The sequence below is a fragment of the Nelumbo lutea genome, chromosome 7 (genome assembly GCF_056320005.1).
Source record: "Nelumbo lutea isolate HS-2025 chromosome 7, American lotus-T2T, whole genome shotgun sequence".
Classification (NCBI taxonomy): domain Eukaryota; kingdom Viridiplantae; phylum Streptophyta; class Magnoliopsida; order Proteales; family Nelumbonaceae; genus Nelumbo; species Nelumbo lutea.
This window is the reverse complement of record NC_142690.1, coordinates 30,260,335-30,282,227: the sequence shown is the minus strand read 5'-3', so window position 1 is coordinate 30,282,227 and position 21,893 is coordinate 30,260,335. Positions and strand designations below refer to the sequence as shown.

Genomic DNA, 21,893 nt, shown 5'->3' with positions numbered 1-21,893 from the left:
GAAGTGAAAAGTAATAGTACTTCAAAAGTTTAAATTACATTTTCTGCTGTCAAAGTCAGAGATGGACCAAATTCAAAAGTTTGGGTGTTTTAATTAAAAAAAAAAGCTCTACATAGCTCATTTATTTAATATTGCTTAAATATAGGATTTAATGAGGGAATGGGAACTAATATATTAAATATAGGGCTTAATGAGAGAGAATAGGGTGAATTTAATAAAAATAGTAGTTAAAAAATACCAGTATTTTAGTTAAAACAAAAAGCCCCATGAAACCAAAAAAATATCATCGTGATATGACTCTTAAATTGCCTTTCAATACTCTGTTTCTGATACATTGAATTTTGGTCTGCAGTCAAACAGTCTTTGAGCTGATTCTTAAGTCAGGGAAAACATTTGTTTTCTTCAAATTTCTTTTGGATTAAGATGGATAATCCCCAAATATGTAACAATATCAGTGACTTTTAATAGTTACAATAAATAAATTCAAAATTCCATGCTGATAAACGACTTTCATTGGTAACTCCCTGAAGTTGGTCCTCCCAATAGACTTATATTTCACCTGCATTTTAACCAAATCCTGTAAGAAAGTCAGATGGTTATAGGGGTAACGTAATGTAATTATTTACTAACAAGATTAGTAACAGTAAAATTGTGGATGCAAAACTCCACGACTAATTGAGAAATTGAACATAACTCACCCATGTATTGCATTGTGAATCTTAAAACCATAATTATACAAGAACAGAATCACAAATTTATGCTTCAGAAAGATCTACATTCTCATTCATGGGGGGTGTTGCTTCACGAGATGAATCCTGAATTTCCCCAGCATCAGATGGTTGGGATTCATGTTTTGCTGCTGCCTGTAGAACCCGATCTTGAACAGCTGATGATGAAGGTGATGTTGGCAGGCCAATGCGATTTGGTTCTAATTTGCCAGTAGCCCATGAAAATGCCTGAACACCTAGTCTAACAGGAGCGAGCAAGAGTCTGGAAGACCACAGTCAAAACAATAAAAAACAGGACTAATCAACATGTCATCATCACCAGGCAATCTTGCAAATGTGGTTATAGATGTGAAAAACAGTTATCAGATATGACTCAAACACAATCAGATCCAAGATTTTATGTTGTCCAGAGAACATCCTCAGTTTTCCCCACTTTAAATTAATGAAATTGAGAACAATAAAACAAGCAACAAATATGACAAAACATTAATTTGTTTACTACTGAGAAATATATCATCAACCAAAAGAAAATAACAATAAAACAGAAATGAAAAAACTCTCACTCTAGTCAATATATTAAAAACATACACGTAGGAATTCACTGCCTCCAAGAAAGTATGAAATTGTATACAACTGGGCATAGCAGAAAACCATAGAATATAAATATGGCATGATGAAACCAAAGAAGAGAGTCTAAACTTGGTTATTTTCTTGGTATGACATAGAGAGAAAATAATGATGGACATATAATACTTGGACTCAGTTGTTGTAGCAGTACAAAGCTCACACCCGTTTATCCTCACCATTCAGTGCCTCGGTACCTCCCTAACCCCCAAAATATTTAAACACCATTCATAACATTCCAACCCAGATTCAAAGATGGCAATGTGTCTGTATGACTACTTAGATGAAATATTAGAATGTTATAGGTACATGTAATTCAACAACCACATGTATATTTGCTAATCTTTTTTATCTGAGATTTAATCAATTAACTAGATAGTTAAAAGTCATACCCGACGATTTCTATATATTATCAATAGAATATGACTTCCCAGAGATCTCAAAAATTTCCTATAGAATAAACGTCCCTTCCAGAGAAAAGGTTTTCAGCACCATTTCTCATATAGTAATGAACAACTTTTCTTAAACGCAGGTAAATTCTCTTCAGACGTCAAGTGGCCACTTAGGTGTGTCCAGTTGGTATGCTTTCTACGTAATACCCATCAAGGTACATGTACATAATTGATTAAACCATGGGCTGTTTCTATAGTAAAGATGTAGGTAGAGATAATAAACATCATAACCAATTAAGTGCTCACAATCAATAAAAAAAAATACATAAATAAATAAATACCAGCCCACTAATAAAAATGAGACAGATTAACACCATGATAAAAATACAAAAACTCCTAAAATCAGAACGGTAGATGGGTCAGATCCTGAATTCAATCAGATTAATTTTTTTCTGCCTTTTTGATAAGCTATATCCAAACATATAAATTGAAACAAGAAAAAAGGGGAGCAAGCCATCCCAGCTAAGGATGTCATGTTCCTGAATATAAGACACCAGTACAACATTTGCATATTATGGTATTATACATCAGATGACTCCTGACGTATTACTGCCTGCTTCCCAGTGATTACAAAAGGATGAGAACATAAACCCATGGAATTGAACAAGAATGGAGGACCAAAAGAATATAATTCTTTGTTCTTGCTAACAGCCTTTCTACTGATAATATGTAGTTTTTGTTTCTATAATTTATTAGCAGCAAAGATATATTTTGCCATTTTGATTTTGTACATTTAGCAATACTGCAAGCCCCAGAAGAAATATATATGAATTTGGTACCTTCACTAACATAAGTGAATGAATGAATATCAGGTGTGATGCAACTCCCTAAGAGTGATTCATTTATGCAGGCATGAAAGCACAGAAAGAATCCATGGAGAAATCTTTTCTCTCTCAATACCTTACCCAGTGGAAATTTTGTAGGTTCTGGTAATTCTTAATTTTGGTCAACTCGAGTCTTTTGATAGTTATCTTATAATTTGTTAGTATCTCAGAGTAGGGTTAGTCATTGGATCAATTTAATTTATAGTCATTCTTTAGAATTTTGAAGAGTTTAAGATGGAACCATCCAACTTTTTATGTAAGCCTGTTGAGTTGGGCCTAGTTTTTTATTCTTATTTTAAGCTATTTAGTTAGGAAGTTGTTGGGCTTTAGGCCCATTAGTTTATGTTTTTAAGTTGTGACTGTTCAGCTACATTAGTAGCCGCCCCACTAAGGGCATCCTTGTAAAATCTCATCCTTCAAGTAAAGTATAAATATAATGAGGGGTTGGCGGTTAGGGTTAATTCAAGAATCCTGGTTGACTTCCTACTCTTTTCTCCCTCTCTTTTTTTCTCTACTACTGAAATCTTTATCTTCCTCCCCTTTTCCTTTCACAAGAAATTCAACTAAATCTACAATCAGTGATTTCTACTTGGTATCAGAGCAGGCCGAAAGTTCCTTGAGTTGTTTCCTCATGCAGCCCTAGATCGGCTGACTGCATGGTGATTTAAGAGGCTGATCGAACCTCTCAAGTAAGCCCAATTGTTGGATTTTTTTGTGGATCTGTGCCCTGTAGATGGTTTAGGGTTTCTCATCAAAATCAGGAAAAACTAGAGAAAGGGGAAGAGTCCTATTTCTGTTGGACTCTTCAATTTTGACCTAGGAAGTGGCACCCTAATTTTTTAGGGTTCCTTGGAGTTTTCTATAAGGGGCGGCTCAATTTCTACCTGATTTGGAGGCTTCTAGAGAGAGCGGTTGCCTCTTCTCTCTTCTCTCGTCCCACAGAAAAGGAATCTTTTGTGGGAAGACAGTCTAGGACACCATAAGGTGTTGTTGGTTCCAGAAGTGTTTCGTTTGATCTTGTTACATATTTCAGTTATTTTCTTTACATTTTTTGAGAAGCATGGAGGGTCACGAAGTTGAAAATAAGCCCGGGAGTGAAATGGGACCAGTGAGAGGTGTTGGAGACCTTTTCGGGACTGGGACCATTACTACAGTTAGGTTGGATGGTGCAAATTACTTAGAATGGTCACAATTTGCAAAGATGGCCATTGGTGCTCGTGGGAAATTAGGGTATATCACTGGTGAGGAAGTGAAACCCGAAACTAGCAACTCCCGGTGGGTACAGGAGAATTATATGGTGATGACTTGGTTGTGTAATTCCATGTTGCCCCATATAGGTAAAAATTTTTTATGGGCAAATACAACTAAGAAAATATGGGATGGGGTTGCAGAAACCTATTCATAGAGGGGGAATGTTGCTAGGGCTTATCAGTTGAGAAATCAGATTATTTCTACAAAGTAGGGAGATAGACCTGTTGCAGCCTATTTTTCAGCCCTTAAAACCCTGTGGTAGGAGATTGACCATTTAGAGACATTTTCTTGGGAAACCACTAAGGATGCAACTACCTATCAGAAACATCTAGAGAAGTATAGGGTGTTTGAATTTCTTGTTGGCCTTAATCCTGAGTATGAGATTGCAAGACAACATCTTCTTTCCAGGGACAGTGTTACCCTCTCCCAGGCATATGCCTTTATGTCAGGGGAGGAGAGCAGGAGAGATGTTACGATGAAAAATCATGTCTCTAATCAGTCTGCCATGGTGAGTACTATGAAACCTAAACAAAGTGGAGATCGGGGTGGCAGTGAAATCAAGAAGGAAGATAAAAGAGAATTGATATGTGACTACTGTAAGAAGCCTAAACACACAAGAGATACTTGCTGGAAGCTTCACCCACATCTTGTGCCGACTAGACTGAAAAATAAGAAGGGAAATGCACACATGGCAGTTACTAGTGACATTCCGGCCCCTCCTACTACAGCTGCTCTGGAGTCTGTTGCAGCTGTTGCAGTAAGGACCGTACTTGGGAGGTATGGGCAACTTTTGAACCAGCGGGATACAGCCAGTTCCAGTTCAGCAGCAAGCGGACAACAAGGTACAGGTGGCACTGGTGGAGTCCACTATACTGCCTTTGCTCACACAGGTAGTTCACACGTCACTGCAAATTATGTTTCTACTTCAGGTAAGGAGGGACCTCCTTGGGTTATAGATGATGGAGCCTCAGAGCACATGACCCATGGGTCTACTATTTTTTCTTCTTACCAGCGCTGTTCTGGCAGAGATAGGTTCTCCACAGCTGATGGATCCCATGTTCCTATTGCTGGGAAGGGATCTGTCAAGATTAGTGATTCTATTTCTCTACCCTCGGTCCTTCATGTTCCTAGATTGAGCACTAATTTGTTATCTGTTAGTAGTTTGATTAAGAACCTGAACTGCTCAGTAATTTTTTCTCCTGGTCATTGTATTTTACAGGATCTGGATTCAAAGATGACGATTGGGAGTGGTCATGAAGTGAATGGGATCTACCTCCTAGATGTTCTTCCTCCTCATCAAAGTCATCATGTCAGCAGGGATAGTGAGTCAAGGTCTGTAGGTCAAATTATGCTTTGGCATAATTGTTTGGGCCTTTTACCTTTTTCTTCTTTGAGTCTTTTGTTTCCAAAACTTTTTGAGTTTGTTAGTTTGTCAGGTCTGGAGTGTGAAGGTTCTCAACTTGGAAAGCATTGTAGCCATTCATTTAAACCTAGTAATAAAAGGGTGTTCTTCTTCTTTTGATGTTATTCATTCGGATGTGTGGGGACCTTTCCATGTTCCTTCTATGGGAGGCTATCGTTATTTTCTCTTATTTGTGGATGATTTCTCACGATACTCTTGGATTTACCTGATGAGATCCCACAATGAAGTACCATCCTTGGTGAGGCAATTTCATCAGATGGTGCTAACACAGTTTGGAACAAGAATAAAGGTGTTCAGATCAGACAATGCCAGGGAATATTTTGAAAAACACCTTGCTTCATATCTGTTAGAATATGGTGTTGTCCATCAAAGCAGTTGTCCTTACAGTTCACAGCAGAATGGTGTTGCAGAAAGGAAGCATGATGAGCACATCTATAGTTCCAATTCGGTTTTGGGGTGATGTAGTTCTCACAGTAGTATATCTAATTAACAGGGTGCCCTCTCGTATATTTGGATTCAACACCCCATTCAGTCTCCTTTTTCCTGAGGGGGAGATGTTTCATATTCCTCTCAGGGTGCTCAAAGCTTGATCCCAAGGCAAAGAATTGTGTCTTCCTTGGATATACAGAAAATCAGAAAGGGTATTGTTGTTATGATCCAGTCTCTGGGAACCGGTATGTTACCATGGATGTCACTTTTTTTGAATCCACATACATCTTTTCAAAGAATCCTTCTCAGGGGGAGTGCTTTGGGGAAGTGAGTCAGCAGTCTATTCCTCTCCCAGTTCCAATCCCTGTGTCTACTATTGTGCTTGACCATCCTGTGTCACCTACCTTACCACCTCCTTTGCATCCTGCTTCTCAGCACTACTTACGACAGAGACTTCACAAGGAGGTTGATTCCACTGCAACAAAACTCACATCACTTCCTGTCGATTCCTTGGAGACTCCAAGTTCAGCTGACATGGATTCAGGTATTCCACTTGGTCCCGCTACTATTTCAGTTCCCATTGATTCTACTAACCCTGTTACAGATAACCTTGATCTTCCTATTGCTCTCAGAAAAGGGAAGAGAAAGTGTATTGCTCACTGTATTTCACAGTACCTATCCTACAGTGGACTTTCTCCTTCCTACCGTGTTTTTCTTTCCTCCCTTGAATCAGTGTCTATACCCAAGGGTGTTAGTGAGGCTCTCTCCAAACCTGAGTGGAAGACAGCTATGTAGGAAGAGATGGCATCTTTGATTAAGAATCAGACATGGGACATTGTGGATCTACCAGAAGGCAAGGAGACAGTTGGATGCATATGGGTTTACATGGTAAAATATAAGGCAGATGGAAGTATAGAAAGGTACAAGGCAAGACTTGTTGCAAAAGGGTACACACAGACCTATGGTGTTGATTACTTAGAGACCTTTGCACCAGTTGCAAAGATGACCTTTGTTCGGATACTTTTTTCTCTTGCTGCCTCATACTCTTGGCCCTTGTTTCAACTTGACTTCTTTCAACTTAAGAAGTCATTTTATGGCTTGAAATAATCTCCCAGAGCATGGTTTAACAGATTCAGAAAGGCCTTGATTGCTTTTGGAAACACTCAGACTCAATCCGGTCATACCTTGTTTGTGAAGAGAAGGGGATCTTTGGTGTCAGTCCTAATTGTTTATGTGGATGATATTGTTGTCACGGGGAATGACCTAAGTGAGATTAATTGTCTGAAAAGGAATCTACATAAAGAATTTGAAATTAAAGATCTTGGAGAACTGAGATACTTCCTAGGCATTGAAGTTGCAAGATCAAAACATGGAATTTTTATCTCTCAAAGGAAGTATGTCGTGGATCTTCTTCAAGAGACAGGGAAGCTTGGAATGAATGCAATTAATACCCCTATTGATCAGAACCATAGAATCAATGCATCAGAAGGTGAACCAGTAAAGGACATTGGGAGATATCAGAGACTTGTGGGTCGGCTGCTATACTTGTGTATGACAAGACCAGACATTTCCTATGCAGTAAGTGTGGTAAGTCAATACATGCATGCTCCACGAGTCCAGCATTGGGAGGCAGTTGACAGGATTCTTGCTTATCTGAAGGGACACCCGGGCAGAGGCATATTGTTTACTAATCATGGACAGTTGAAACTTGAGGCTTATACATATGCAAATTGGGCAGGATGCCTTGATGACAGGAGATCAACTTCAGGAGTGTGCACCCTTGTCGGGGGTAACCTTGTCTCTTGCACATGGCACATGGAGTTTCAGAACTTCTCTGGATTCGTTCCCTATTAAAAGAAATTGGTGTACAGGCGGAAGAACCTATGATGTTATACTGTGATAACCAGGCAGCAATTAACATTGCCCATAACACAGTCCAGCATGACCGAACTAAGCACATTGAAGTGGATAGACATTTTATCAGAGAAAGAGTAACTTCTAGAGAAGTTTGTCTTCCATACATTGCTTCTAATCTGTAGCTCGCGGATGTTCTCACAAAAGGTGTTGCAAAGAATAAGCTGGAGCATGATCTACGCAAGTTGGGAATGTGTGACATTTACTCCCAACTTGAGGGGGAGTGTTGAGTTGGGCCTAGTTGTTTTTTGTTCCTATTTTAAGCTATTTATTTAGGAAGTTGTTGGGCTTTAGGCCCATTAGTTTATGTTTTTAAGTTGTGACTGTTCAGCTACATTAGTAGCCGCCCTACTAAGGGCATCCTTGTAATATCTCATCCTTTAAGTTAAGTATAAATAATATGAGAGGTTGGCGGCCAGGGTTAATTCAAGAATCCTGGTTAACTTCCTACTCTTTTCTCCCTCTCTTTTTTTCTCTACTACTGAAATCTTTATCTTCCTCCTCTTTTCCTTTCACAAGAAATTCAACTAAATCTACAATCAGTGATTTCTACTAAGCCAATTTTTTGAGGATAAAAATTTTCTGTTTTACATGATTTTAGTGTCATTAGATGGGTAATGGAGTTAGCTTTCCACCAAGACCAATATCTTGTAAATCCAACATGTTTTGAGGGAGTTATTGACATTTTAGTGATGTGACAAGATTTGGGTCTTCGTATTTCTTAGGTTAACTTTGGAGTTTCTTTTGGTTTGTTTAGATGTACTAGGATTAGCAGTATCATTCGATTTTTTTAGGGAGAGTCCTTTGGGTACCTCTATGGATTTGCCTTAGTTTGAAACAGTTAGAAGTTGTTTTGGGTCAGTTTTTGGGTCTACGTTAGTTTCTAAGAAAAAAAATTCAAACCCTTAGATTGAGTATAAAATATAAATAGAGCCAATGTAATTGGAATTATAGAGTTGAATGAATAGAATGAAAGTTAAGTTGTTTGCATTTAGAGTTTGATTTTCTTTCTCCCTCTTTTTCTCTCTCTTTGTATCTAACTACAAGAGTGCAGCCTTTCTTTTCCACGTTCTTTATTTCAAATATAAATCTCTTCCTCCCATAACTCAGACCCTTAATTCCCCTTCTCTACACTATGTTCATGACAACGGGAATTTTCTGCTTCCAATCCTACATCAATTTTAGGAAACTTTATGGTGACTCTAAGACTCTTATCTCTCTCTATTTGCTTGTTGAAAGATGCTTTTGGTGGTGATTTGAAGCAAAACCTTGGAACAATCTTAGTACATTGGATTGTTTTCCATCACATGAGTAGGTAACTGAATCAAATTTGCAATTTTCTACTAATATGCTATCAAGCCATAGAGAGAGAATTCACTCTTGAAAACTGTCCTTCATGGTAACCTCCAATTTTTTTATTCCAGTTTCTCTCCTAAATTAACCTCTCCTTGGATTACTTCCATCCAAAGATTCCTTTGGAGTAGGTATCTGAATCAAAATTGCAACTTTCTACTAATATGCTATCAAGCCCTAGAGAGAGAACTCACTCTTGAAAACTGTCCATGGAAACCTCCGATTTTTTTATTCCAGTTTCTATCCTCCAATTTTTTTTATTCTAGTTTCTATCCTAAATTAACCTCTCCTTAGATTACTTCCATCCAAAGATTCCTTTTCAGCCATTTGCTTAAACTCCATCTAATGTTCAATTTATCTCAATTTTCTCTAAAAAAGTTCTGCATATGCAGGATTTTTAACCTCTTTTTTAATTTAACCAACTCTGTTTTCCCTACATTCAATATTCATCTATAATCCTTCTCTTAATCTGCTGCCTACATCTTCCCTAACCCTGCTTTTATTTTCCTTACCTTTTAAAATAGTCCAAACATAACACTTTTGGGACAAATTTTCCAACTATATGTCAACCAGACTCTGATATTAACTAAATAAAATTGAGATTAGATGTCTTCAATTGGTTCTGAACCTACAACCATGTAGTTTAAAAAATAGTACCCAAACTAATTTTTCCAATATGTTCATTATGCATATACACATAAATATGTGTGGATGGGTATTACCGGATCCTATTTAACCCATCTGGCTAGGGATTCCAAAGCTCTGATAATAATAATAATAAAAAAAAAAAAGATCTACATCTAAGATTTAGAATTTGACTTGATTGGATTCAGATCATGATCCAACCCATTGACGGCCTTATCTATAGAAAATAAAAAAAATAAAAAAATAAAAACTTCCCAAGTATCTTCAACATATGAAATACTAAATTACCTCACATCTTCCTTAAAATCTTCAGAGTCCTCATATGAAGAAAACCGTCGATAGATAGTCTGACAAAGAGTAAAGAAAGTAAGTATAAAGAAGATGGAGATCTGTTGATATTAAAGAGCATCCTATTCTTTATTAAAAATGGAGGATTTATGTTGCCAATAACAATCAATGAGATGAAGAGGGTGATCAAAGACCCTAGCACATTTACTGACTACAGATAGATCATAAACATTGGTAGGTGTAACTTTGATATTAAAAGCAAAAGAATTCAAAAAAAAACAAAAATAAAAGAAAATGAGTTCGTGCTAGTGCACATGATAAGCAATCATTTCATTTAATAGAACTAAGAAACAACTAAGTAATGCCAAATGCTAATCTGTGAACACAATTTACATCTTATTTACATATTTTCAATATTATTATAAATTTGATACTTGAAAGGACCATTTCCACCTTCCAATTTGAAGAGGACACTGATATTGGATGAAGAAAGCAATGGACCTCAAGAATTGACAACCAATGGCATAAACATACACATGGCGGACATGCACTGAGGTTGCTTGCACAAAGTCAAATCAGCCTGATAAGTTTTGGAGATATTTTGTAGGCCATTGACCATAATTTCTGGCAGTGCAGTAGCAGGATTTGCATATAAAGGGCCTCAACATATTGGCATTCTACAGACCAATATCACATTGGTAAACCTCGTGTAGACTCAAACATAACTGGTTCTCACATTTTGAAATGCACATATGATGGGTAGAACCACTTCATGAGAACACAGGACAAAGTATGAGAATGAGCAATTCATGCAAGAAGATGCCAAATATTATATCCATATCCATCCCACTCTCAAAATTCCCTGGATAGTTGGGACCAACATTGGATAATAGCCTTAAATGCTGGATAGGACTAACTGGATCCAAGCCCAGACAGGATTAAGTCAAGGACTTAGGTACAGTATACAAGAGGATGGAATTTGGACTTTCAGTTGTCAATGATAACAAGATAAACCCAACATAGTTAGTTACCAATAAGGAAATCCCACCATGGTTACCTGGTTTTGACCTAGACTTGGGCCTAACATTTCTGCCTGATAATATAAACCAGTCAAGCTTAAACTTACCTCAGTTCAAACCATGTGCACACCTAATCACAATTCCTCTTCCTTTATCATGGATCCATATCCTTTGGAAGCTCTTTAGCTCTATCTTTAGATATTGTGATCTCATCCTTCACAATGTGGGAAGCAATTAACTCATGGCCTTCTGGCTCTGTGGGACCTAGGGGTGCTTTTTTATGGTCTTTGGTTCCTTATGTCCTTATGCATATGTTGGGCTGTTTGGAAGGAGAAAAATAGAAGAGTTCTCAAAAATGCTCATAGACATTTATCATATCTTTATGCTTTTTTATTAAATGTCTGGACACTTGCTCTTAAAGTGTTTAAGGTTCTAAATTGAAGATAGATAGTACTATCTTTTGGGTTTGGAAGGTGGTATATTGTAAAGCATTAGGCTAGGGGTCTTTTTCATGTCTATAAAAACTCTTCTCCATTAATATTTGTTTTATCCAAAATGCCAAACCTTTGATAAAAGAAACATCTTTGGCATGAAAGAAGGGAAAGTGTATTTTTAGAGAATTATTGGAAATGACCAGCTGAGAATAAGGAATAAGTACCTGACCAAGGCCAACAACACCAATAAGTTGCAGTGTCTTCTCCCACTCTGCAAACAAAATATATCTCTTTAATTGGCATCAGTTTATAAAAGATGACCAAGCTATTATATTACAAGTTCTCTAGGAAAATAAACAACATGCAAATTTTCTTTTGTTTACTTTCTTTATTGGGGGCAGGGAGAAAAAACTGATTGATGAACAAATATGACAATATCCTATAGAAGAAGTGAAGAAGTAAAGTTGAAAACACAAGTTACACTGTTTAAATCTTACTATCACAACTTTGAAAGGGTAGATACTAGGTGTCACATATTTGGATCATATAGAGCTCAATATTACACTATAAATGTGATGCCTATTCCCATGTGCATATCCATGGAAGCTACCTGATGTAGGAAGACAGATAGCAAACAGGTGCTTTGATACCAATTGATGTAGGACAAGTATCATCAATATTACAGTAATAATAATTTTGAAGGAAAAATGAAAAGGAATTGATGTTTATAGAGTTTAGATATAGGATTTGGGCTTGTGGATCTAGGAACAAGTCTATGAAAAGGAGGGCTCACATAGGGTTATAGTGCAATTTGATTTGATCAGAATTACCTGATGTAGGAAGACAGATAGCAAACAGGTGCTTTGATACCAATTGATGTAGGACAAGTATCATCAATATTACAGTAATAATAATTTTGAAGGAAAAATGAAAAGGAATTGATGTTTATAGAGTTTAGATATAGGATTTGGGCTTGTGGATCTAGGAACAAGTCTATGAAAAGGAGGGTTCACATAGGGTTATAGTGCAATTTGATTTGATCAGAATGGGGTTTTAAGGCTGAAACTCTTCAACATGCAGAAATCTTTGGGGGGGGGGGCGGCTTGTCAATTCAATTTTTAGGGTTTTGTTTAACAAGAATACCTGTCACATCAGCATAAACAATGTTATCATAATGGTAAATGTATAAATTTGCTAATATTTCCACATCATATTTCCATTTCCACACATACCAACACAATATATTATTGGAATCAACATACTCTGCAATAAAAGCTGCCAGTGCTATGTGGAGTACAAAATATAGTATTATAACATATTCGTCAACAATATTTTACATATGTCGAGTAGTTTTATTGCTCACAACGAACATGATATCAGAGCGAGGTTCCTGACCTGCTTCAGTTTGTAAAGCATCTCAGCTGTGTTCGTGACACCTTCTTCTTCGTTTCTGGTTAGTTAATGGAGAGAACTGGTTCGCCCTAGGTCTGAGACATCACAGCTCGTTTCTCTCTGCTGCGCACAGTCTTCTTCATCAAGGAAAGTGATTTCAGCAGTGAATGGTTGGTTGATACTCTCAAAGGAAGGTTGGTTATCTAGTCCTTTTGTGTTGCTGGTATTTCTGGGTAGAAACCCTTCAAGAATCAGTTAGTACTAGTTAGAACCTAGAGAACTAGGTTCATTGTTGCCCTAGAACGGGCTGTGTACAGTAGCCGAATGGTGTAGGGGCTGCTGTAAGTGGTTGAGTGGGTTAGGGCTGCTGCAGGTGGCTGAGTGGTGTAAGGTGTAATGCAGTGGCCTGCCGAGTTCTTTGTGGTTGTGTAATGCCCTCTTAAATGTGTTAAACAAGTCTGAACTGGGTGTAGCAGATTTGACTGTGTTATGGTGCTTGTGGTGCACAACTTTTATTGAGTGGTTGTAAGAGGGCCTACATGTGATTAGTGAGTGCTAAATTGATGCTTATGTGGTTCGTGGGTTTGTGAAGTCAGCAGTAGTGTGAATAAGAACAAGGTGTGGGCTCTCACTGTTGTGTTTAGGGGCTGCAATAGGTGCTGAAATATCAAACTGTGAATAACATCAGTCAGCTTGTAGCTGAGAAGTCAAGTTAGAGGCAACTGTGAAAGAGTACAATGGCAGTAATAGGAGATGGGAACAATGATCAGAAACCTAGTGTGGTGGTTTCCCCCGACTACCTAGGGGTACGGATGACCTCAATTAAACTGAATGGGGAAAACTACGTTCCATGGGCTAAATCTGTGGAAGTTTTTCTCAAGGCAAAGAGGAAAGTGAAGCATGTAAAAAATGAGAAGCCACCGGCTGACTCTACAGGGTTTGATGATTGGGAACAAGAAGATGCTCAAATCATGACTTGGCTGTAGAATAGTATGGAGCCCAAAATTAGTACCAACTTCATATTCCTTGATATGGCTAAGGATATATGGGAGCATGCTAAGAAGCTATATTCTGGACAAGATAACACAACAAGAGTATATCAGCTTTATCAGTACTTTGATTTACAACAAAGAACCATAACACTAGAAGAGTACTATGCCTACATGAAGAATATAAGGAATGAACTCAATGTCTATCATCCCCACTCCAGATATTAAAGTTCAGCAACAGCAAAAGGAACAACTAGATGTTACAAGATTTTTAATGGGGCTGAAGTCGGAGTATGAACCAGTTAGAGCCCAAATATTAGGGGGCTCTTCTCTTCCTACAGTTGAGGAAGTATTATCAAGGCTTCGTAGAATTTCTTTGGAACAGACAGTGAACTCCACATTATCTGATAGATCAACACTTGTGACAGTTAGAGGAAGTGGACATAGAGCAAGAGGGGGAGTTCATGCTCCCCGAGGAGGCCATGGCAGTTCCATGATTGGTCGGGGTGGTCATGACTCAGGGGGAGGTTGTGGCAGAGGGAAGAATAACTCTACAAGGAAGTGTACTCATTGTGGTAGGGAAGGACACTGTAGAGGAGATGGGCCGAATGGCCCATAGACTGTCATTTCATGTTATATTATGTTTCTCTCTGTTATGGGCCTTATTCTGGGCCCATACTCTGTAATGTTCTGTTTTTTTGTATTTTCCTGCCCACTCAAGGGCCTCTCTATAATTTGTCAAAGATTAACTTCTTAATAAGATGTTTAGAGTGTTAAAGGGAGGTTATGTTCGAACCTCTTACTCTCTAACACTCATTGCCGCCAACTCTCTCTTCTCTTCCTCTCTTGTTTGTTTATTTTCTGGTTTGCATCTAATCTCAAACAGTTCCATACATCAAGTGGATTCTTTTTCAACTTGGTATCAGAGCGGGCCATTGCTTGGCGTGTCCCTTGTGTGGTTCTAGTTCAGCAACTGCATGAGGAGGTTCTAGGGCTGAAAGTTTACGGTCATTCGCCTGGTTCTTGGAGGTCATTGGAGGGTGCCCAAGTTTCTACACACTTGGAGAAGGGTTCGGTGACCAGGAAGAATCAGAGAGCAAGGTGTTCGGCCTGATTTGAAAACAGAGAAAAGGATTTCGAAGTTATCTCAGAGAGCAAAGTGTTCGGCCTGGTTTGAAGTTCAAACCAGATATTCTCTTGCTGTAAGTTTTTTTCTCAGTCCTTTGCTGGGTTATTTTGTTGTTTGGGAGGACTATTAAAGCATTCAAAGCCCACCTCCATTCGGCCCATTGTTGCTGGACTGATTCTACTCAAAAATTTCTGGGTTATTTTGGAAGTGTTGTTCGGCTGTTATTGGACTACCAAACTGCTGAAACTGATCTAAACTAAGTGGTACCAGTCTCATCCTCATCCCAGCCCCTTCTTGGACCTATACTGAACACTTTGAAGTGGTTTCTTCTAGTTAATAGTAGGCTGTTAACTACTGCTCACTGAGTGTTTGACAAAAGGTCCTTAAGGACTGTGGCCTTTTTTCTTTCTCTTTGGGACAACGGTTGTTGGGAACCTGAAATACCTTGTGATTGGAGGTTTGCTGGTTGTCCTTTGAACGCTAAAACAGTATAGAAAGAGCTACCACCGAGCTGGACTATCACAGTTATCAATATTGAACTGATTCTGTGAGCTGGTTGTTGTTGCCTATTCAGATCAAACTAAGCTCATCAAGACCCCTAGTACTTTGGAAAACCTATTAAAATCCTAATTGGAGCCTTTACATGATGGATTTCTCAAACCTTGAAAACAAGAATGCTGCTGAATATGGACAGATTTTGGGAACCCCAACCGATTCTATGTTGGCTGTAACTACAATTAAACTTAATGGGACCAATTACTTGGCTTGGTCACAATCAGTGAAAATCCATATTTGTAGTAGAGGAAAATGGGGTTTTATTTCTGGGAGCAAGAAAACTCCTCCAGAGGATGATCCATCTTATGAGAGATGGGTGCAAGAAAACTACACAGTGATTGGGTGGCTTGTGAACTTAATGCAGCCACAGATTAGTCAGCATTATCTGTGGATGAACACGGCTAAAGAAATCTGGGATAATGTCGCAGAAACTTACTCCCAGAAGTTGAATGTTGCCAGAGCCTACAAACTGAGAAGTGATGTGAAGAATCTAAGGCAGGGGGAGAAGTCACTTACAGCATACTTCTCAGCCCTGAAATCTCTATGGCAAGAGATTGATTTGATAGAGGTTGTGACATGGGATACCCCTAAGGATGCTGAAACATACAGGAAATTGGTTGAAAGGAATAGGGTCTTTGAGTTCTTGACAGGGCTGAATTCTGAATATGACATTACAAAGCAAAACGTCTTGTCCAAATAAAATGTTTCATTGTCTCAAGCATATGCTTTGGTCAGTAGTGAAGAAAGTAGGAGGCAAGTACAGGTTCAAGGAGTCAGTATCAATGATCATTTTGCAAATATGGGAATTAAAACCAAAGGGGTTACAGGAGCTCTCAGTGGCACAGGAAAGAAGGAGGTGGTGTGCGAATATTGCAAGAAGCCGAAACACACCAAGGACAAGTGCTAGAAATTGCTTCCCAGTCTTGTCCCTATCCAATTCCAGAAGAAGAATGATAGTAAAAAGACAGGAAGTGCACATGCAGCCACAAGTACAGATACAGAGGTTGAGTCAGCCAGTGCACAATTGGCAGCCATGAAAGCTGAGTATGAGAAGTTTGGAAAGATGATCAGCCAGCTTGAAGGTGTAACTTCATCCTCCAACCCTTCTGGAAGTCCAGCCACCACCACATTTGCTCACTCAGGTATAAGGGCTTCTGCTAATCATGCATCCACCTCATGTAATCCCAAGACCCCTTGGATCATAGACTCAGGTGCTTCTAATCACATGACCAACCTTTCCGCTTTGTTTATTTCATATGATTTGCTTCCTGGTCGTGACAAAATCACCTTAGCTGATGGTTCTCTTGCCCCTATTTCTGGCAAAGGAACTGTCAAGCCTATAGACTCCTTACTCTTATCTTCCACTCTTCATGTACCTAAATTAAATACCAACTTATCATCTGTAAGTAGCTTGACTAAGTCATTGAATTGTTGTGTAACATTTTTCCCTTCTCACTATGTGTTTCAGGACCTGAAGTCTCGGAAGGTGATTGGGAGTGGCCATGAAGCGAATGGAATATACTTGTTCGACACCCCTGGCCAATGCTTTGATCATCCCAAGAATGTTGCTTTTGGTTCTACTTCAACAGAGTCTGTCAGTCAAATTATGTTGTCATTGTCGGTTGGGTCATTTACCTTTTTCTGCTTTAAGTCATTTGCTTCCCAAACTGTTTAAGGGAGTCAGTGTGTCCTGTCTCAATTGTGAGTCATGTCAGTTGTCAAAGCATTGTAGAAACAATTACCCTGTGAGCAATAAAAGATATTCTTTTCCTTTTCATTTTGTGCACTCTGATGTGTGGGGGCCTTACCAGTTATCCTCTATGGGGGGTTACAGATATTTTATCCTGTTTATTGATGACTTTTCTAGATTCACTTGGATGTACTTAATGAAATCCCGGGATGAAGTCCCGAGACTTGTGAGGCAATTTCATGAGCTTGTTTTAACTCAATTTGATACCAGAATTAAGGTTTTCAGATCTGACAATGCAAAAGAGTATTTTGAGAAGAGTTTATCCTTGTATCTCTCTGACATGGGCGTTATTCACCAAAGCTCCTGTGTTAGAACCCCTAAACAAAATGGAGTTGCTGAGAGGAAAAATAGACATTGTTGAAGTTGCAAGGAGCCTTTTGTTTGCCTCACATGTTCCCACAAGATTTTGGGGTGATACTGTACTTACTACTACCTATCTCATAAACCGTATGCCATCCGAGGTTTTAGGGTTAAAATCCCCCTTCAGTCTTCTTCATCCAGACAAGGATCTCTTCCCAATTCCTCTTCGTGTGTTTGGTTGTACATGTTATGTTCACATTCCAAGTGTGCAGAGACATAAGTTTGAACCAAAAGCCCACGAATGCATCTTCCTTGGTTACTCCCCCACACAAAAGGGTTATTGTTGTTTTGATCCAAAGACCGACACCCGACATGTCTCTATGGATGTTACCTTTGATCAACTTTCTCCTTTTTATGGTTCCTCTCAGGAAGGGCATTGTCAACAGGGGGAGAGTTTGTCACAAGTTTTTGCTCTTCCTCTTCCTGTCCCAGTTGAGTCTCTTGACAAGCCTGTATCCTCACCAAATGAATCAAAGGAGGATCAGCCACTTCATTCCTCTTGTCCTAGTGCCCCTATTTCTTTACCTCTTCGTCCTACCCATAATCCCAAAGTGTATCAAAGGCAGAGATCCAGGAATGAGAAAGTAGTTTCCCTTACAACAGCTGAGGCTCATACATTCCCAACCACAGATGAGATAACAGGCACTGCTTCAGCTCCCTTGGAATCATCCTTCCCAGATCTTGATGTCCCCATTGCTGTTAGGAAAAGAAAGCAGAAGTGTACTGCAGATTGCATTTCCAAACACCTTTCTTATGACCTACTTTCTCCTTCATACTTTGCCTACCTCTCTTCAGTTGCTTCTAACCCCATTCCTAGGTCTGTATCAGAAGCTTTTAGGATTCCAAAATGGAGAGATGCCATGAAGACTGAAATAGATGCTCTACATGAAAATGGTACTTGGGAGGTGGTGGATTTGCCTGAAGGGAAGGATCCAGTTGGGTGCAAGTGGGTTTTTACCATTAAATACAGGGCTGATGGGACTATCGAGAGGTACAAGGCCAGACTTGTTGCAAAAGGCTACACACAGACATATGGGATTGACTACCTGGAGACTTTTGCCCCTGTTGCCAAGATGACATCTGCGAGGGTTCTTTTATCTCTAGCAGCTCACTTTGATTGGCCTCTCTATTAGTTAGATGTAAAGAATACATTTCTGAATGGTGACTTACATGAGGAGGTCTACATGTGTCTTCCTCCAGGAATGTATGGGAAAGATATGCAAGGAAAGGTATGTAAATTGAAGAAATCACTTTATGGCCTCAAACAATCTCCTAGAGCCTGGTTTGAGAGATTTAGAGCTGCACTTGTTAAATTCGGCTATGTTCAGACACAGTCAGATTATACTCTTTTTGTGAAGAAAAGTGGATCTCTAGCAGTGTATCTCATTGTGTATGTTGATGACATTATAGTGATTAGTGATGATGCCTCAAGCATTCTGGCCCTTAAGTCTTTCCTCCGTACAGAATTTGAGATTAAGGATCTGGGGGAGTTGAGATACTTCATTGGCATAGAAGTTGCTAGATCCAAGGATGGGATTCTTATTTCCCAGAGGAAATATGTCCTTGATTCGTCGTCTGAAACTGGAAAAATGGATGCTAGACCAGTTGCAACTCCCATTGATATGAGTCACAGACTTTCAGCTTCGGATGGAACATTGTTGGAAGACAAAGGGGTATTTTAGAGACTTCTTGGGAAGCTTCCGTACCTGTGCATGACTAGGCCAGATATTGCGTATGCTGTCAGTTGTATTAGCCAATTCATGCATGCTCCTAGAGATACTCATATGGCAGCAGCAAAACGGATTTTGTGCTATCTGAAAGGCTCTCCAGGAAAAGGAATTCTATTTATCAAGCATGGTCATCTGAAACTTGAAGCCTATACTGATGTTGATTGAGCTGGAAATATTGATGATAGAAGATCTACTTCAGGGTATTGCAGTCTGGTGGCTGGTAATGTTGTCTCTTGGAGGAATAAGAAACAATCAGTTGTGGCCCGATCCTCCGCAGATGCAGAGTATAGAGTCATGGCACATGGAGTCTCAGAATTGTTGTGGCTAAGGTCCTTAATGGAAGAACTTGGGATTGATCATGACAAACCCATGATGTTGTACTGTGATAATCAAGCTGCCATCAACATTGCTCACAACCCGATACAACATGATAGAACCAAACATATTGAGGTTGATAGACACTTTATTCGAGAAAGAGTCTCCTCCGGTGAAGTGTGTCTTCCATTCATTACTTCTGAAGGACAATTGGCAGATTTCCTCACCAAGGGCATTTCCAAGGCAAGGCTTTTCGACATGAAACTGGCAAGCTGGGCATGATTAACATCTATGCTCAACTTGAGGGGGAGTGTAGAGGAGATGGGCCGAATGGCCCATAGACTGTCATTTCATGTTATATTATGCTTCTCTCTGTTATGGGCTTTATTCTAGGCCCATACTCTGTAATGTTCTGTTTTTTTGTATTTTCCTGCCCACTCAAGGGCCTCTCTGTAATTTGTCAAAGATTAACTTCTTAATAAGATGTTTAGAGTGTTAGAGGGAGGTTATGTTCGAACCTCTTACTCTCTAACACTCGTTGCCGCCAGCTCTCTCTTCTCTTCCTCTCTTGTTTGTTTATTTTTTGGTTTGCATCTTTGCATCTAATCTCAAACAGTTCCATACATCAAGTGGAATGTTTTTCAACTGACACACAGTGAATTTCTGTTATGACCTACATGGCCCTCCCTCTAAATGGGATAATCATGCTGTAGCAGGTGAGGTTGATATCAGTGACAGTAAACAGGCAGACCGAACTCCCCCTCCAGCTTCTACCTCATCTGCGGATCCTCTCATGGCTCCTATTGTTGAACCTTCAGACCTTGACCTACCCATTGCCTTACGGAAAGGTAAACGCAATTCTACCCTCCATCCCATTTCCAATTTTGTTTCATTATCTCGTCTTTCTACTTCACATCTCTAGTTTGTTTCACTTTTGTCCTCTATTTCCATACCTAATAATGTTCAAGAAGCTCTTAGTTCACCTGGGTGGCAGCGGGCAATGGAGGAGGAACTTTCTGCTCTTCAACATACTCAAACATGGAAACTTGCTACTCTCCCACCTGGTAAGCATGTTGTGGGCTGTAAATGGGTGTATACTGTGAAATACTTTCCATATGGTAGTGTGGAGCATCTGAAGGCCAGATCTATTGCTAAAGGTTACTCACAGTTGTATGGAGTGGACTACATGGAGACATTCTCTCCGATGGCTAAGATCGGTTCTGTTCGTGTACTAATTTCCCTGGCAGTTATGTATGATTGGCCTCTGTTTCAACTTGATATAAAGAATGCCTTCCTCCATGGTGATCTTGTGGAGGAGGTATATATGGAGCAATCACCTGGGTTTGTTGCTCAAGGGGAGGATGGTAAGGTATGCAGATTGAAGAAGGCAATTTATGGGTTGAAACAATCGCCGCGTGCTTGGTTCGGGAAGTTCAGTGAAGTGGTGAAGAGTTTTGGAATGAAGCAATGCCAGGTTGATCACTCAATGTTCAATTATGACTCAGAAGCTGGGAAGATCCTATTAGTGGTCTATGTGGATGATATTGTCATTACTGGCAGTGATAAATTGGGGATTGGCAAACTAAAGGTATTTCTGCAAAATCATTTCCAAACAAAAGATCTTGGAACATTAAAGTATTTCTTGGGAATAGAAGTTGCTAGGTCAAAACAAGGTGTAAATCTGTGTCAAAGAAAATATGTTCTTGATCTATTGGAAGAAACAGGACTGTTAGGTGCAAAACCGGCTGAGACTCCTATGGAACCAAATGTTAAGTTGAGCAGTGATACAGGAGAAGTATTTGAAGATTCTAGAAGGTATAGACGACTAATGGGGAAGCTAAACTATCTGACTATCACGAGACCTGACATATCCTTTGCAATCAGTGTAGTGAGCCAATTCATGCAGAACTCTCGTATACCTCACTGGGATGCGGTTCTTAGAATTGTAAGGTATCTGAAAGGAGCTCCAGGCCGTGGGCTATTGTATAAACCAGGAGGAAAACTTGAAGAAGTGAGGTATATAGATGCAGACTGGGCATGCTCAGTGAATGATAGAAGATCTACTACAGGCTATTGCACATTCCTTGGAGGAAATCTTGTGACGTGGAAGAGTAAAAAGCAGACAGTTGTGACTAGAAGTAATGCTGAAGCTGAGTATAGGGCCATGGCACATACTACCTGTGAATTAGTGTGGTTGAGGAATTTTCTACAAGAAATTGGGTTTCACATGGATAAACCTATGAGACTATATTGTGACAACCAAGCTGCACTCCATATCTCATCCAATCC

At 39.3% G+C, this 21,893-nt stretch overlaps 1 protein-coding gene across 2 annotated transcripts in view; it reads right to left on the bottom strand.

Annotated features, from left to right (window-relative positions):
• Positions 1–269: 269 nt before the first annotated feature.
• LOC148845939 (Rhodanese/Cell cycle control phosphatase superfamily protein) overlaps positions 270–21,893 on the bottom strand; it is a 71,739-nt gene continuing 50,115 nt past the window's right edge. Inside the window, exons 11-14 of one of the 2 annotated variants that reach the window (XM_088954441.1) lie at positions 11,609–11,655; positions 9,932–9,990; positions 699–990; positions 270–577 (exon numbers count right to left, since the gene is read on the bottom strand). In XM_088954441.1, coding sequence (XP_088810567.1) covers positions 756–990; positions 9,932–9,990; positions 11,609–11,655 — 341 coding nt within the window. In that variant the 3' untranslated portion in view covers positions 270–577; positions 699–755. The remainder of the gene's footprint in view (positions 578–698; positions 991–9,931; positions 9,991–11,608; positions 11,656–21,893) is intronic. The other variant, XM_088954442.1, reaches the window with a different exon arrangement.